Source organism: Heteronotia binoei, chromosome 15 (assembly GCF_032191835.1).
Source record: "Heteronotia binoei isolate CCM8104 ecotype False Entrance Well chromosome 15, APGP_CSIRO_Hbin_v1, whole genome shotgun sequence".
In the NCBI taxonomy this organism is placed as follows: Eukaryota; Metazoa; Chordata; class Lepidosauria; order Squamata; family Gekkonidae; genus Heteronotia; species Heteronotia binoei.
In genome coordinates, this window is record NC_083237.1 from 37,947,366 (window position 1) to 37,962,748 (window position 15,383).

At 41.2% G+C, this 15,383-nt stretch overlaps 1 protein-coding gene and 1 pseudogene across 1 annotated transcript; both read right to left on the reverse strand.

Moving 5' to 3' along the window:
- Positions 1-4,534: 4,534 nt before the first annotated feature.
- On the reverse strand, positions 4,535-5,298 carry LOC132584466 (olfactory receptor 14A16-like; annotated as a pseudogene).
- An 8,633-nt stretch (positions 5,299-13,931) lies between these two features.
- LOC132583436 (olfactory receptor 14A16-like) lies at positions 13,932-14,894 on the reverse strand. The gene has a single exon (XM_060255072.1). The coding sequence runs from the start codon at positions 14,892-14,894 to the stop codon at positions 13,941-13,943; it is 954 nt and encodes a 317-aa protein (XP_060111055.1). The 3' UTR covers positions 13,932-13,940.
- Between the last annotated feature and the right edge of the window lie 489 nt (positions 14,895-15,383).

Consider the following 15,383-nt stretch of genomic DNA (forward strand, 5'->3'; position numbering starts at 1 on the left):
ACTTTGATGTGCCTAAGTTTAATTCAGGGTTAGTAACAATTCTATATTCTGAATACTATAATAGAGAATAAAGATACAATGCTTGACAGAGAGCTGTTTTCTCTCCATCTTGCACCCATGTCTCAATCACACAAGCCAGGTCCACATTCTACTCTAGCAGGTAGTCCCAAAGGACAGAAGTCTTGTTATTGATGTACCTGGCATTACACAACACCAAATGTCAGAGGTGGGTACTTGACTTGGCCCCACTGCCTGCAACCATTGGGATGGGACACAGACTGGAAGGAGGTCGAGCATTCTGGTATCTCAACCTCCTTCCCTTATATAAATGCCTGTTCCAACCGCAGTACTTTCCCCTCCCCAGAAGCACCAGAATCCCCAGCTCATTCATCACCTCTCACTGATGGTCTCTGTAGTTGCCTCAGACCAATCAGAGTGTGACCACTGGGTAGAAGCAACAATACAAAAACTCCAGTCAATACCTGATACATCTCTAACTTGCTGGTGTAATGTCTGACTAACCTGTTAAAGACCCCATTAAGTCTAAACTAGTATTCTGATAATTTAATTTCTGCCTACTAAATTAATTGAAACCCATATAATGCCAATTAAACAAACCTCCAATTATTACTGTAGTAGCTTCCATCATTTTTAAAAATACTCCTAATTAACCAGCAATTTCCAATGACTTAATTTAGCAGCCAATTTCTTTGAGCAAAGGGGGGGGGGGAATCTGTTTTCCTACCTACTAAATTAAAAGTAGACCCACCCTATTGCCAATTAATCTAACAGCCAATCAGTACTATAAATACAAGCCAGAACCAATTTAAAATATACTAATTAATCAGCACAACTAATATAGTTAATTTAGCAGCCAATATAATAATCACATTCTAAAAATAATTCTAATTAGACTTTCATTATGCTATACAGTTAATTCAATATAATGATTCACTGTGCAATTTGTCAGGTTAGCAGCAGATAGTAACAGCCAGTCCAGTTTGCAGCAATTAGTTTATAGCAAAGTCCAGTTCATAATCCAGCCACATGGCGACAGTTTAGCTAAAAAGATTCGAAGTTTAGCTAAAAAGTTTAGCTAAAAAAGACACCCAGTCTTTTAAGGTTCAGATGGTATAAGTGCAGTCCAGGTGCAAAAAACAAGTTCTTGAGCAGTTGATGTAATGATTGGGGCAGTTAGTTAAGCTACAGTTCGGCCAGCTACAGTTTATCCAATGCAATGCGCCCCACCCCACCCACTCTCACATACCTCCACAACAGTCCGGTGCAGCCCATTATCCAACTGGTCAATGGCTCTCCTGTATGTCGCTATAGGGAGTTCGAAGACAGCAGAGACTCTCCTGGAGCTCCCCTAGCTGTTCTGCCAGTGGACATAACAGAAGAAACAGAATTGTATTCTGCAGCTGTGATCAGGCCAGGGATGGAAAATGGCTGTGGTGGGACTGGGCTGCACCAGCGAAAGGAACTCACTGAGCTGAACAGTTCTGGGTGGCTGGCACTTTTTCTCCAAGGCCCGGATATGTCTTTAATCTACACTGCGATTTTGCCCATTCTCCACAGCGTAGTCAGGCCAGTGCAGCATCAGCGAGTCATAGGCTCAGTCCCAATCATAAGATTAATCATAAGATTATGGGCTGCCTGCTGCCTATCTATCATAGAATCATAGAGTTGGAAGGAACCTCCAGGGTCATCTAGTCCACCCCCCTGCACAATGCAGGAAACACACAAATACCTCCACCTAAATTCACAGGATCTTCATTGCTGTCAGATGGCCATCTAGCCTCTGTTTAAAAACATCCAAGGAAGGAGAGCCCACCACCTCCCGAGGACGCCTGTTCCACTGAGACTTTCTCAAATTACTTCACCCCAGTTACGCTGCTCCTTTATGTTAACAAGACTCAATGTTCTACCCTCAGCAGTACTGTCTGGGAGGTTTGCCAAGATCCCTTACCAGGAAAGATTCTGCCCATGGAATGGGCACCTTGAAATGGTCACCCATGTCTTATTTCACTATGATTTTTATGGGGAAGTCGATGTCCCCATATCACAAGCCTAGTTGCAAAGTATCTTTTGGCTGTCACAACAATCAGGCAGCAAAAGATTAGCTCCCCTTCTTGATGTTTGACTGGTTTTTATAACTGAAACTATGTACATTTGCTATACTGTACTTTTTATTTCTATGCCAATAAAGGTATTCGGGTTGGATAGTGAGTTCGATGCAGTGGAGTTCAACACAGAACATGTTTTATTCACTATATACTAAAAAAGCAACATGGCAGGGCTGAGACATCCATTTAGTCTTGTATATATTTGCTTCTGGTAAATACTGCACATGTATTGGATATACAGACTGGGTGGTCAAAGAAGCCAGGGCCTGACAGGAGAAGGGGACAGATGCATTGGGAGGCTGGTGAGCCAAGGTGTCCTGATGGCAATGAAGGGCAGCAAGGCAAGATGAGGCGGTGGACACACCCAGTGCTGATGCTACAACAAGGGGGCAGGATGAGCTGATGCAATGGTGATTAGAATCCCCCAAATGTATCTGTCTCCTGACTTTTGAGAAGAGAAGGAGTTGGCTGTAGCAGGGGGAAAGTGACCGAGGGCCCTATCAATGAACTTTACATGCTTCTGCTACATGACCCAGTTCATTTTCTGCAAGCCTTGCGTATGAATGTGCATGTGTGCAAGAGACCATTGAAAACTATTGACCTTGCAAAAATGGAAGGGCTAAAGCATGGTCCATGTTGCTGACACTTGGTATATGAAGAATTTGGGACCCAAGTAACCATCATTGCTGCCATCATTGTTATCATCATTGTCGGCGTCATCATCATCATTACCAATTTCATTTACCATTAATATAACAGAGTTAAAGGTAAATTAATCACTAAATAAAGCTGAATTACAAAGTTTTATAGAGGGCAAACAGAAATATTTTATCATATCCTTTCTTATTCCAAAACACAATGAACTATAACCAATAGATCAGTATCTCATAGATTACTCCTTTTTGCTCTCTGATGATACGTTAACTTTCTTAAAAGTGAAATAGTCCATATTCTGTTAAACCATTTGTTTGTAGATGTTCTATCTGTTTTCCTTCAGTCTGTTGGCAAAACCAGCTTTGCAGCTGTAAATAAATCTACAAATCATATACAAGACTCTTCAAGAAGTCCAAGATGATGACCCAAAATTTGCTTGTTAGCCACCATGAGTCTGCTTGCAGAGAGGATGGGATAGACGTTTGTTTGCTTGTTTATTTATCAGATTTATATCCCACCCTCCCCCGACAGGCTCAGGGCGGCTAACAACAGTTTAAAAACATTAGCAATTTACAAACATATTAAAATTAAATATATAAAAACATTTCCATACATATTAAAAATCCAAGATGGCAAGCTTCTGATTTCCATTATATTAGACATCCATTTAATATTGTATATATTTGCTTCTGGTAAATACTGCACATATATTTAACAGAAGCAGCTTTTTAATTTATTTAAATGAATGAATGAATGTACTATATCTGCCGGGGGTGGGGACTTATACCTCTAACATTTATTTTGTAATGAATTCTTTCCCCAAGGACACTTATTTAACATTAATTCTCATATTACAGGAACAGCACCTTAAAAGTTTGTCATTTTGAATTTTAACTATTGTATTTTGTGCCTGATTAAGCTGTAGACTTATTAAGCATCTGTATGCCGTAATAACATCTACTACTATTGATGACAGTTATTTACCAGAAAATGACAGATGATGACTTTTGACTAATGGTAAGTCTTCTTCTTCGGTACAGCTTCTTAATACAACACCTTAACAACAGCCCCTTCCATCTAGAAAGATACCCTTGAACCAAGTGAAAATATCAAATGTTTTATGCTCAGGGCTTTTTTTCTGGGAAAAGAGGTGCTGTAACTTTCAAGTAGGAAATGAACGAGAAAAGCATGGGTGCTCCCCCATGAAGTTTATATATATATATATATATATATATATATATATATATATATGATTTTGTTTCCCTGAAGAGGTTCTAGAATTCCATTACATTGGTTTCCCCCAGAAAAAAGTTCTGCTTAAGTTCATGAACAGTTTTTTTATGACATAAAGTACTGTGGGTTGTCATACTGTCGGTGGCCCATCATTCTGCTATTTTGCTCTGTTTTCAGGCTCAACATTAATAACTTCTTGACAATCCTTATGATCTGCATAAGTTCACTGGACTACTTGAAGAGTCCTGTATATGATTTGTAGATTTATTTACAGCAACAAAGCTGGTTTTCCCTGTTTACAGAGTGACTTTTCTTACAGTCTGTAGGTTATAGATATTTTGAAAGACAATAATTACGATATTAGACTTTTAATAAATCTACCTACATCCATTCAGATCTGTCTTGTAAGCATTTATTAAAATACAGATTAATCTTCTGTTCTCTTTGTGAGGTCTTCCTATTTGCTTCAACAATCACCTAAGAAATTATCCTATCAGCTTTTTAATTTTATGGGGTATTTTTCACACAGCCTTTTGAATATCCTTGTTCCTGAGGCTATAAATGACTGGATTCAGTACTGGGGGTAAAACTGTATACAACACAGCAGAGACCAAGTCCACAGTTGGAGTCAAAAGCACTTTCGGCCTCATGTAAGAAAACACAGCTGTGATGATAAATAAAGAAAAGACCATCAAGTGAGGAGTGCAGGTAGAGAAGGCTTTGTATTTGCCCTGAATTGATGGTATCTTCAACACAGCAGAGAAGATGTGGCCATAGGAAACAAAGATGAACACAAACATGAAAGTATTCACAAGACTCCCAATAACAATTATAAGAATTTGATTTGCTTTTGTATTTGTGCAAGATATCTTAAGTAGTTGAGGGACAACACAGAAAAACTGATCAATAATATTGGAGTTGCAGTAGCTGAGCTTAAATGTGACAGTCAGCAGGGTTAGCTCAGCACCTAAAAAACTGACAACTAAGAAAATCTGAGCTACACACCCATAGAATGAAATCACTTTGTTGTTTGTTAAGGAAATGGACATGGATTTGGGACAGCGGTAGACATAAGGCACACATCTGTCAATGATAAATTCACCAAAAAAAAGTACATCGGGGTGTGAAGTTCATGGTTGAGAGACACAACTGTGATCATGAGAATATTCCCAGCTAAGGCTATGACATAAATAGACAGGAACATCACAAAATGCAAAAGTTGCCCCTCACGATCATTGGAAAAGCCCATCAGAAGGAACTCTGTCACAAGTGGCTGATTTTCCATTTGATTTCTCCTCGTTAATGTGGAAAGAAGGGAAGTCATTAAAGGATAAGCTCACAATTTGGAGAAGCATGGTTCTATGTTCACAATATTGAACTATCTGTTTTTGTGTGTCTTGGATAGGCTGAATTGCATCTGTTAAATTGCATATTTTTGAAATTCCCCTTCTTTCTACACAGTTACTTCATCATAGTCTGCAGTTACAATAAAATATTTCATTTGAATATATTTGGCATGGACCATAACGACTCAGCTGGTAAATTATACCTGGCTTTCCATTTTCTCCTTGGCTCAAACTGTTTAAGAGAGACCATATGGAGCTTCCTATGTATCCAACATTATATTCTGCACATTTAGATTAGCCTATGCAGATATTTCTTTCAACCCCAGTGGTCACTGTATATAAATACCTGTGGCCCTGCACTTACTTCTCTGTGGAACTCAGGAGCCTGAGCATCTCCCACAATATATTTCAGACTGCCATAGAACCTGGATATACATTTCTCACAGATAACGTATTGTACTGGGAGCTATAGTAAGGAACCAAATCGATAGCTTTGAACTAGCTGTGGAAAGTTACCTGTCAGCATTGGTGGTGGCAGGTGATTTGGAAAACACGGAATCAGAATATCACCGAGATTTGAATCCTTATTCTGAAATTGAAGATTTATTGGTGTGTCTAAATATTCTTAGCCTAACTTACCACACAATATGGTTGTGAGGATATAGTGCTGATTGGGTAGAAGAGAGGGATATAAATGAGGTAAATAAAACACCTTGCCAAAAATCTGAACAATTCAGGGCTGGGGATATGTAGTGTAAGCTTGAATTGAACGAGGAAATGTTCATATTTATTTAATCTCCCAAATATGGAGGCAAAGTTGTTTCGGAGTTCTTAGCACTAAACTTGCACACCAAAATTTTAAACAATGCTGAGACTAAATTCCTACATATCCCATTGCCCCAAATTCAAATCAGCAGGCGATTATATTTGTGGGGATATTTTTCAGAGGAAGTCATTGGCAGGGACAAAGTAGTTTCCTGACCTCATTCATTCATACCCTCTTCTAATTTAAACAATTAAAATTCCATTGCTAATGTACTAACTAGCATGACTAAACTTGCAAGAATTCCCATCTACATTATTCTTTTTTGCAAAAATGTAGCCACCATTTCCGAGTCCCATGCAACTGAGTGAAACTTGAATATGGTTAATAGCTTGTACTGTAATACAGACTCAATAGATAGATCCAGGTGGGCAGCTGTATTGGTCTGAAGTAGTAGAACAAAGCAGAGTCAAGTGGCACCTTTAAGACTTGACTCTGCTTTGTTCTAATACCCAATAGAGTTATAGTCTTCTATATCCATCACTGCAGCTCTGCTGAGGATATAGCAACAAGTTTCATATGAACAAAATGCAGCTTTTCTTTCATGGGAACATCTGCACATTTTGTACACCCATTTCTATTACTCTATCCTAATAAAAAAGCACAGTCCAACCTCTCTGCTCATGACCAGAGCTCGATCCTGGAAGCAGGTGGGTTCAGGTAGCCAGCTCAAGGTTGACTCAACCTTCCATCCTTCTAAAATCAGTAAAATAAGTCCCCAGCTTGCTGGGGTGGATGTGTAGATGACTGGGGAAGGTAATGGCAAACCACCCTATAAAGAAGTCTGCCATGAAAACATCATGATGCGGCGTCACCCCAGAGTTGGAAACAACTGGTGCTTGCGCAGGGGACTACCATTACCTTTTAAATAAAAAAAAAAAAAGCAGGAAATTTTCTTTATAAGTATTACATACCTCATAAGGAATTTTCACATGCATGCTTCTTGCTTCATGGTCATTTTAAAACTGAAATTCTAAACTTCTTGCAAGACCTTCAGATTTAATAGATGATTTGATCTAAGAGGTGAACATTCAGTTCTTTGGTAGCTTCCGTCAGAAGATGAGCATGCCTTATGTCTTGAGTCTGGTCTTTATCGGAAGAAATTCTCAGGAGCCATGTGCATCATCTTTATTTTCTGTGTAGTCTTGCATCAGGGAATTTCAACCACCCAGAACAGAATGGAATGGAGTCTATTCATGCAACTGCCATTCAACAAATGTTTCATTGACAAATCTAATTAGTGAAGATAAAGGCATGTCACACTTGCAGTACTTTTGGGCTGCCCACATTAATTAAAACACGGAAAGAAATCAAGATCAGTTCCTCACAAACAGTTGCTCCTCCCCCAGGCTTCTGCTTTCCCCAGCTCAAGTGATCAATTCCCCAACATTTGGAGTGCTGGCATGTTTTGATCCATGGCTCCCTCCAACTTCCCTTGTGGCTTCTGGATCTTGTTTTTTAATGATCCAGAAGTCATGAGGGAAATTGGAGGGAGCTGTGGATCAAAATGTGCCTGTGCAGCAACTGGTAGGGAATCAGTTGCTTGAGCCAGGAAAACAAGAAGGTGGGGGGGGGGGTGGAGCAACTGCTAGTGAGGAATCAGCCCAACATTCTGTTCTTGTAGCTATTTCCTCCAAGTTTTAATGTGGTTTGAAATTAATTCAAATTGTATGCTATGATTTGACACACCAGAATTTGTTTTCTAATTGACACTTTGAATACTGGTGACACAGCCTAAGGCCTGAGGCCTATCTTCAGAGGTCCATCAGTGTCTATTCGCCATAAGGTATAGATGGAATACTATGTGTAGGGCAGTGATTCTTTGTCTTCTTGACACTTACAATGCTATGTGGTTGAAAGGGATTATAGATAAGCACAAGCACATAGGAATTGCAATCGAAGACTTCTTCCTATCTGATGAATCCTATAATTTTAGAGTCCTTGATTTAGATGTTACTAAGTTATGTCCTGTTCAATATTATGCATGCTCACCTGTGGCACTTGTTCTTGCTCAACCCATTGGAAAAATAGCCAAGTATTTATGTGATCTAGAAAACCCGCAGCAATGGAGAGCATTTCCTTTAAATGTTTTTTTAAAATGGCAAATTCCTCCAAATCCCATATAGTGAGAGGTTCTGTCCTTGTGGGGCGAACAGTCCAGATTCCGAAATATATTGCTGGACTGTCAGCTATATTCTACTACCCAGAGGGAACTGTTTGTAAATCTTTGGCCACCACCCATTCAGAATAAAGAGACAGACATAGGAAGTTGGATAAACTAAGGACCACTTTATTAAAATTCTGGCAGCAAAGGCAAGGCATTAGCTGATGTCATAGTCAAGACCACAAGTCCCATTGGACACCTCCCTCATCAAACAATGGGTGAGCCATCCTGTCCAAGAATGAAGCCAACTCCCCGTGGGGTGGCTCCCATCCGGCTGGCACATTGCACAGGATATGTCCAAAAGATCTTCTCCCCAAAATCGCATGGCTTAAGTGTAGATCAATCTTGGCCATCCCTTAGGCGGTCTGCATTTCCCACCCCCATGCCACATATTCCTGGGGGGGACCCTGGAAGACCCCCCAGCCCAAATGGAGCTGCTGCATGGTGCTCACTGAGCTGCCAAACCCAATCCAACCCACCAACGCAAGGGTCAAGTCTCTACTTAGGACTCTGTGCCCACCTAAACCTCTTGAATCTGTTGAAGCCCTTGCTGTAGGTCTTCCAGGAACAAATCATTCCCCTAATCAGATAAATAAATACCATCATTCCTGTACAAGTCCAGATAGCCAGCCTGAATCAAAGGGTAAGATAGATAGTGGCCCAACCCAGCTTCCAAAGCCCTCTGAAGCCCCCTATTTGCCTTGTGGTGGACCCTCTCAATGCCCCTGGGATCTAGAGCACCCCACCACACCAAATGTTGAATCATGCCTGACCACACAATTTTGGTGTCAGGCCACCAGACATGTATGGCCCTCAGGTCGTCCCTGGCCTGCAGCACAAGGGCCTTATCCTTCAGCAAGCCTAGGTCATTACTGCTCAAATGTATAACAAGAATCTGGGGTAGGGACTCCAAGCCTCTCCAAGTTTCGGCATTAGGCTGAAACAATGCAAACCATGCCTTCCATGCCACTCAACCGTGACCCATTTACTGAGCCCCAGCTGGGAGCCAAGAGCTGATCTCTTGGTACAATGAGCTGCCTAAAAGATGTAGCTGTGGCTGCAACTGAGAGCCCTTCATGTCTTGCCACACATCAAGGTACCTGAAATGAAATAAGAATGAAATACTAAAACCCGGACACCCACATCAACTCACAGCACAAACAGAATTTGGAAAGGTAGGGCAGAATTTGGAAGGGGAAGAAGCTCTGCAGGGGTGCAATACTATACAGACCACCATGGAAACTGACATTTTCCCCAGCGAAACTAATCTTAGTGGTCTTGACTTCAGTTGTAATTGAAGGAGAGCTGCACCCTATCCTGAAGGCTGACAACCCTACAGTCATGCCTTGTGATACATTTTGGCCATTGTGAGCTATATGGTCTAATGCAGAAAGGCAACTGACAACTACCTTTCAACATCAGAATAGTCCCTTCCCAATTAAATATTACATTGGTCACTTATTCATTTCATAGGAATTAGACATTCATTTATCCTTGTATATATTTACTTATGGTGAGTATTGCCATCTATTGGAGATAGGAGGCAATTATACAGCACTACTAAAAATAAATAAATAAAGGTAGTCTCCTGTGCAAGCAGTCATTTCTGACTCTGAGATGATGCCACGTCACAACATTTTCACAGCAGATTTTTTACAGGGTGAAGAAGAAGAAGAAGATATTGGATTTATATCCCGCCCTCCACTCTGAAGAGTCTCAGAGCGGCTCACAATCTTCTTTATCTTCCTCCCCCACAACATACACCCTGTGAGGTGGGTGGGGCTGGAGAGGGCTCTCACAGCAGCTGCCCTTTCAAGGACAACCTCTGCCAGAGCTATGGCTGACCCAAGGCCATTCCAGCAGGTGCAAGTGGAGGAGTGGGGAATCAAACCCGGTTCTCCCAGATAAGAGTCTGCACACTTACCCACTACACCAAACTGGCACCAAACTGGTGGTTTGCCGTTGCCTTCCCCAGTCATCTACACTTTACCCCCAGCAATCTGGGTACTGAACCCAGCTCCACCAGGATCAAACTCAGGTCGTGAGCAGAGCTTGGACTGCAGTACTACATGTTACCCCTCTGCACCACGGGGCTCCACAGCACTACTAGCTGAACAATATTTTATATTTTTGCTTTAAACTGCTAGATAGCCCATCTGCTTTAAGCTGCATGACTATAAGTAGGGGGGGGGGGAGGAGGTTGTAGAAAAAGCCCAGCAGAAATGTATTTGAATATTAGGCCACACCCCTGGCATATTAGGCCACACTCCCTGGCATCACCATTGTTCACACAGGACTTTTTTGTAAAAAAAAGAAGAAGCCCATCAGGAACTCATTTGCATACCAGGCCATATCCCCTGAACTGCATTCTTGTTCAAAAAACAAACAAACAACCCCTGACTGTAAGTATACACATTCACAGATAGTATGTGATACCTAAGGATTGTATTGATACAGTTAATTAATGTAATATTCCCAGGTCCCACCCTTGACATCACTGGATTTCACCATGAAATAATTAGTCCCTATCCCATTAATCCCAGACTTTTGGAAGATGAAGATACATCAGTGCCTCTATAGCGGAACCCCAGAATAAATGATTTAATAATATATAATCAATATAGAAAGCAGTAACACCAGCTTTACTAAGGCAAACATGAGAGCTTTAGTAGCAATAAAGAGGCAGAGCTTCAGCAGAACGGAAAAGAGGAACTAACCTAGCAAGCTATACACTGATTACTAAAATGATTGCGACATAGGATACATAGCTAAACCACAGACCACAGGTGTTTACGGCAAAGGAAACAGGCCCATGAAGAGCTCGTGCTCAGCCCGTGGAAAGTCCCAGCTAACGGGAAGTCCCTATATGGCCTGAGCTACTTGTTAGTAACTCTAAATGCTTTATGCAATACTGTCTCATGATAGTAATTCTAAGTGCTGTATGAAATACTATTTCACTTGATGCTACAATTGAAGTAAAAAGGAAGAAACCGGTCAAAACCAGACAGGTTCATATACCCAACCACAAAGTGACCCCAAGTAACACCAAGTGACACCAAGTGACAATAGTGGCTTCATTTCCTCTAACTAAATATGGGCAAGGCATATAGAAAGTCAGATCCAAATATGGGATAGTGTCTCAGGAAAGTCCCCAATCGTACTGATGAGAAATCTGTATATGGTTTAAGATATAGTTCTGAGTGCACTAAGGGGGGTGCACTAAGGGGGGTTCAGAAAGGTCACTAGTATAAAAGGCATCGGTGCTGGATAGGTCTATAAAAGCTGTGAGTTTTCTGTGCTCATTGCTCAGTCTCTCCTGAGAGTCTGTAGCCCGTGTGCAGAGCCTGTGCACGTTAAATAAAGAGAAGCTGTTTTCCTGATTTCGCCTCTGCTGTCTCTGTGATCCAACTGAAATTGGTAATGTATAAATAGGGTTTTCCCGCTACACCTCTCTTTAGCATTAACAATTCTCCCTCACTATACAGTTTTTGTCCATACCACTGAATGGGAGGCCCATCTACAATTGGGAAAAACAATAGTTATACATTCAAAATTTGCAATTTACATCAGTTTACAGACATTATGATGGGGGGAGAAATGTTTTTTTCTTGCTGTTGCCACATATACATTTAACTCCCCTTTTGTGCAGGAGTTTGTTCTATAGCTAGTGAGGTGTAGTGGTTGGAACGAAGAAATAGACCGGAGTGAGCCAAGTTCACATAACTGCTCACCATGAAAATCATCGGACAAATCTGATTTAATCAGTTTCTCTAACCTTCCAATTGGACTTGTTTCATGGCTAAAATGGGCAAGAGGATTACCATATATGCTGTGTTCCTTGGTGAGACAGCAGACAAAAATGTAGAAAATACATGAACAGCAATGTGGCAGTAGATAGCCAGTTGCTGAGATCTTCCAATGCATTAGGGTTCTGACAAACCTCGACTCTTTTGCAGCACTTGAAATGATTTCAGTTTTCAAATCAGCTCCAGAAAAGTGAGATATTCTTGAGTATTTAAAACTGATTACAGGATCTGTTCAAGTACTGCTTTATGTTCATGATCAAATTGTTAGGAAGTAGAGTACCACACTGGCATCCCTTAGTTCTATAACATATAGAACAGGTACATCATCATGATGCTAAGTTAGTTTATACATTGCCTAGGGATTGGTCTGGCCCTGAAATCAACAGCAGCCTGTCCCCAGCCTCTGGATCCACACCTCATGGAAAAGGGACCAACAAGAGCAGCAAGACCAGTTTCCTTGGGGTCACCACAGTTTACAGAGGCTGAACAGGGGCACCAGAGGTTCAGCCCAACAGCAGATAAGATGGTGGCATTTGTGTCAACGCTACATCACCAGGAGAAGCAGACTACCACTGGGAAATAAAGAGAAGCAGCCGCAGCAGTACAGTCACTGGGAAGCAGAAAGCCTAGTGGGAACTCCTACTCTGGCAGGCCTCCTGGGTCAACCAATCAGGGTCATCTGGCATCCGCAGTTGGGACCTCTCACAGGGAGAGCATGGAGAAAGGAACCAGCTTGACTCTACACTGATAGGTTAGCTCATCCAGAGGGCGGAGGATTGACAGTGGCTGGGGGTGAGGCTGGGTCAAACCTAACCCATATATTGCAAATACCATAAGAAGTTGAGAAAGCAACGGATCATGATCCAGGAATGTGAGAACAGGCATTCAGGGAAGAGAGAAGAACCAGATGGTCCAATCCCCTCTTTTGCCTAATCAGAGGCCTGGAGAAATTTATGGGCCAACGTCCACATGAGAGCAGAAGGATGGGCTAATGTTGTTTAATAATATGCATCCCAGTTCCCTTATAATTTGTGTAAAGATGACTTCAGACTGGTTTTTCTTACAGTGGATTTCATATTTTGGTAATTTATTTGTGTCAAGCATGAGCTCTCAAAATAACCAGTCCTTGAATCTTGAAACAAAGTTTGGTTTATTGATAATCCATGTGGCTCATTCGAGCTGGGGATTGGAACTGATACTCTGTAACACTAGAATACATACTTTAAGATGGCACATCAAAGGTTCTATAAACAATTCTACATTCACGTGTGAAATTCACACGCTAGGTTCCTTATCTATATTGCGGCTAGCACATCCTGGGTTCAGGCCTGGCTGAGCCTGAGAACAAGTCCCAAGAGGTCTTATCTTCAAAGAGGACATTCCTACATTTGTTAGTAAAAGCGAAAGAAGAAAGGTGGGGGTTGCTACTTCGATGTGCCTAAATTTAATTCAGGGTTAGTAACAATTCTATATTCTGAATACTATAATAGAGAATAAAGATACAATGCTTGGCAATTTGTTTACTTCATGTCCTTCATTTATAGTTTGCAAAGTGCCTACTCAGAGGGAAAGGGGTTTGCTTAAATACAATATCTCAAACACTATTCTAATTGACTAATCCTCCATTTCTTGGGGGTGGGTGGGTGGTGGGTGGGAGAAAGACATTCCTGTAGCTGAGCTTTGTTTGTTAGGTATTGTTCGTCAGGTATTGTTTGTTAACATCTCTCAAACTAGATAAGTGGATTTTTGCTCACTTCCTTTTCAGCACTCTCTTTTCTTCTTAAGAAATCATGCAATTAGTTTCTTAATTTGGAGGGGTATTTTCCACATGCCCTCTTGGATATCCTTGTTCCTGAGGCTATAAATGATTGGATTCAGGAGTGGTGGCAAAACAGTATACACAACAGCAGAGATCAAATCCAGAGTTGGAGAGGAAAGTGCTTTGGGCCTCATGTAGGAAAAAACACCAGTGATGATAAATAAAGAAAAGACAGTCAAGTGGGGAGTGCAAGTGGAGAAGGCTTTGTGTCTGCCTTGAACAGATGGAATCTTCAGTACCGTAGAGAAGATGTAGCCATAGGAAACAAAGATGAATACAAACATAAAGGAGTCCACAATCAGCCCAAGAACAAGAATCAGTTGTTCATTAACTTTTGTATCAGTGCAAGAGATCTTTTGTAGTTGAGGGATGTCGCAGAAAAATTGTGCAATAATATTGGACCCACAGAAGTTTAACCTAAACGTGACACCAGTTTCTAATACTGCATGCAACACACTGCTTATCCAAGAAGCAACTGCCATCTGAGCACAGGCATCCCAACTCATGATTAGTCTGTACTGTAGAGGATGGCAGATGGCTACATAGCGGTCATAGGCCATAACAGCGAGGATAGCAAGCTCAGCAGTGACACACATGACAACAAAGAAGATCTGTGAGACACATCCAGAGAAAGAAATATGTTTGTTGTTTGTCAAGGAAATGGCCATTGATTTGGGGACAGTGGTAGAGATGACGCAGGTATCAATCAGTGATAAGTTCACTAAGAAGAAGTACATGGGGGTATGGAGGTGATGATTTAGGGCCACAGCTAAGACAATGAGACAGTTCCCAATGACAGCTAAGAAATAAGTGGAGAGGAAAATCACAAAATGCAAAATTTGCATGTCATGGTGATCAGAAAATGTTATTAGAAGGAACTCTTTCACTGTGGATTGATTGGCTATTTGATTCCTTACAGCCATTCTGTGGAAAGAAGGAAAGTTATTGATTAAGTAAATCCACTTTTGGAGAAGAATTATTGTATCCATATCATGCATTTCAGTAGTTCATAGCAGTCTCTCTCTCCCCTCTCTCGGCTTGGCTTCGCGAACGAAGATTTAAGAAGGGTGCAATAGTCCACGTTTGCTGCAGGCTCGCTGGTGGCTGACAAGACCAATGTGGGACAGGCAGGTCCGGCCACAGCGGCTGCAGGTCCGGCCACAGCGGCTGCAGTCTCTCTCTCCCCACCCCCTCATAATATATCATCTATTAGTCTTCAAGTTTATCTTCCAAGCTTACTTCTTGTAAGTTCAAGTTATGAAGAACACCTCAGCTATAAAGTCGGAAGTGAACTGCTTTATTCTGCTTGTATTCACAATTACTTTTCCCCATGTTCCCGACTTTATGGAAGGTTGAACTTTGGAGGAATAGGTTTCTATTATATTTTTAAATATAATTTGAGCCTTACCTGT

What these genes read in the sequence shown, in the direction of transcription:
- LOC132583436 (XM_060255072.1), bottom strand. Translation starts at nt 14,894, where the DNA reads ATGGCTGTAAGGAATCAAATAGCCAATCAATCCACAGTGAAAGAGTTC.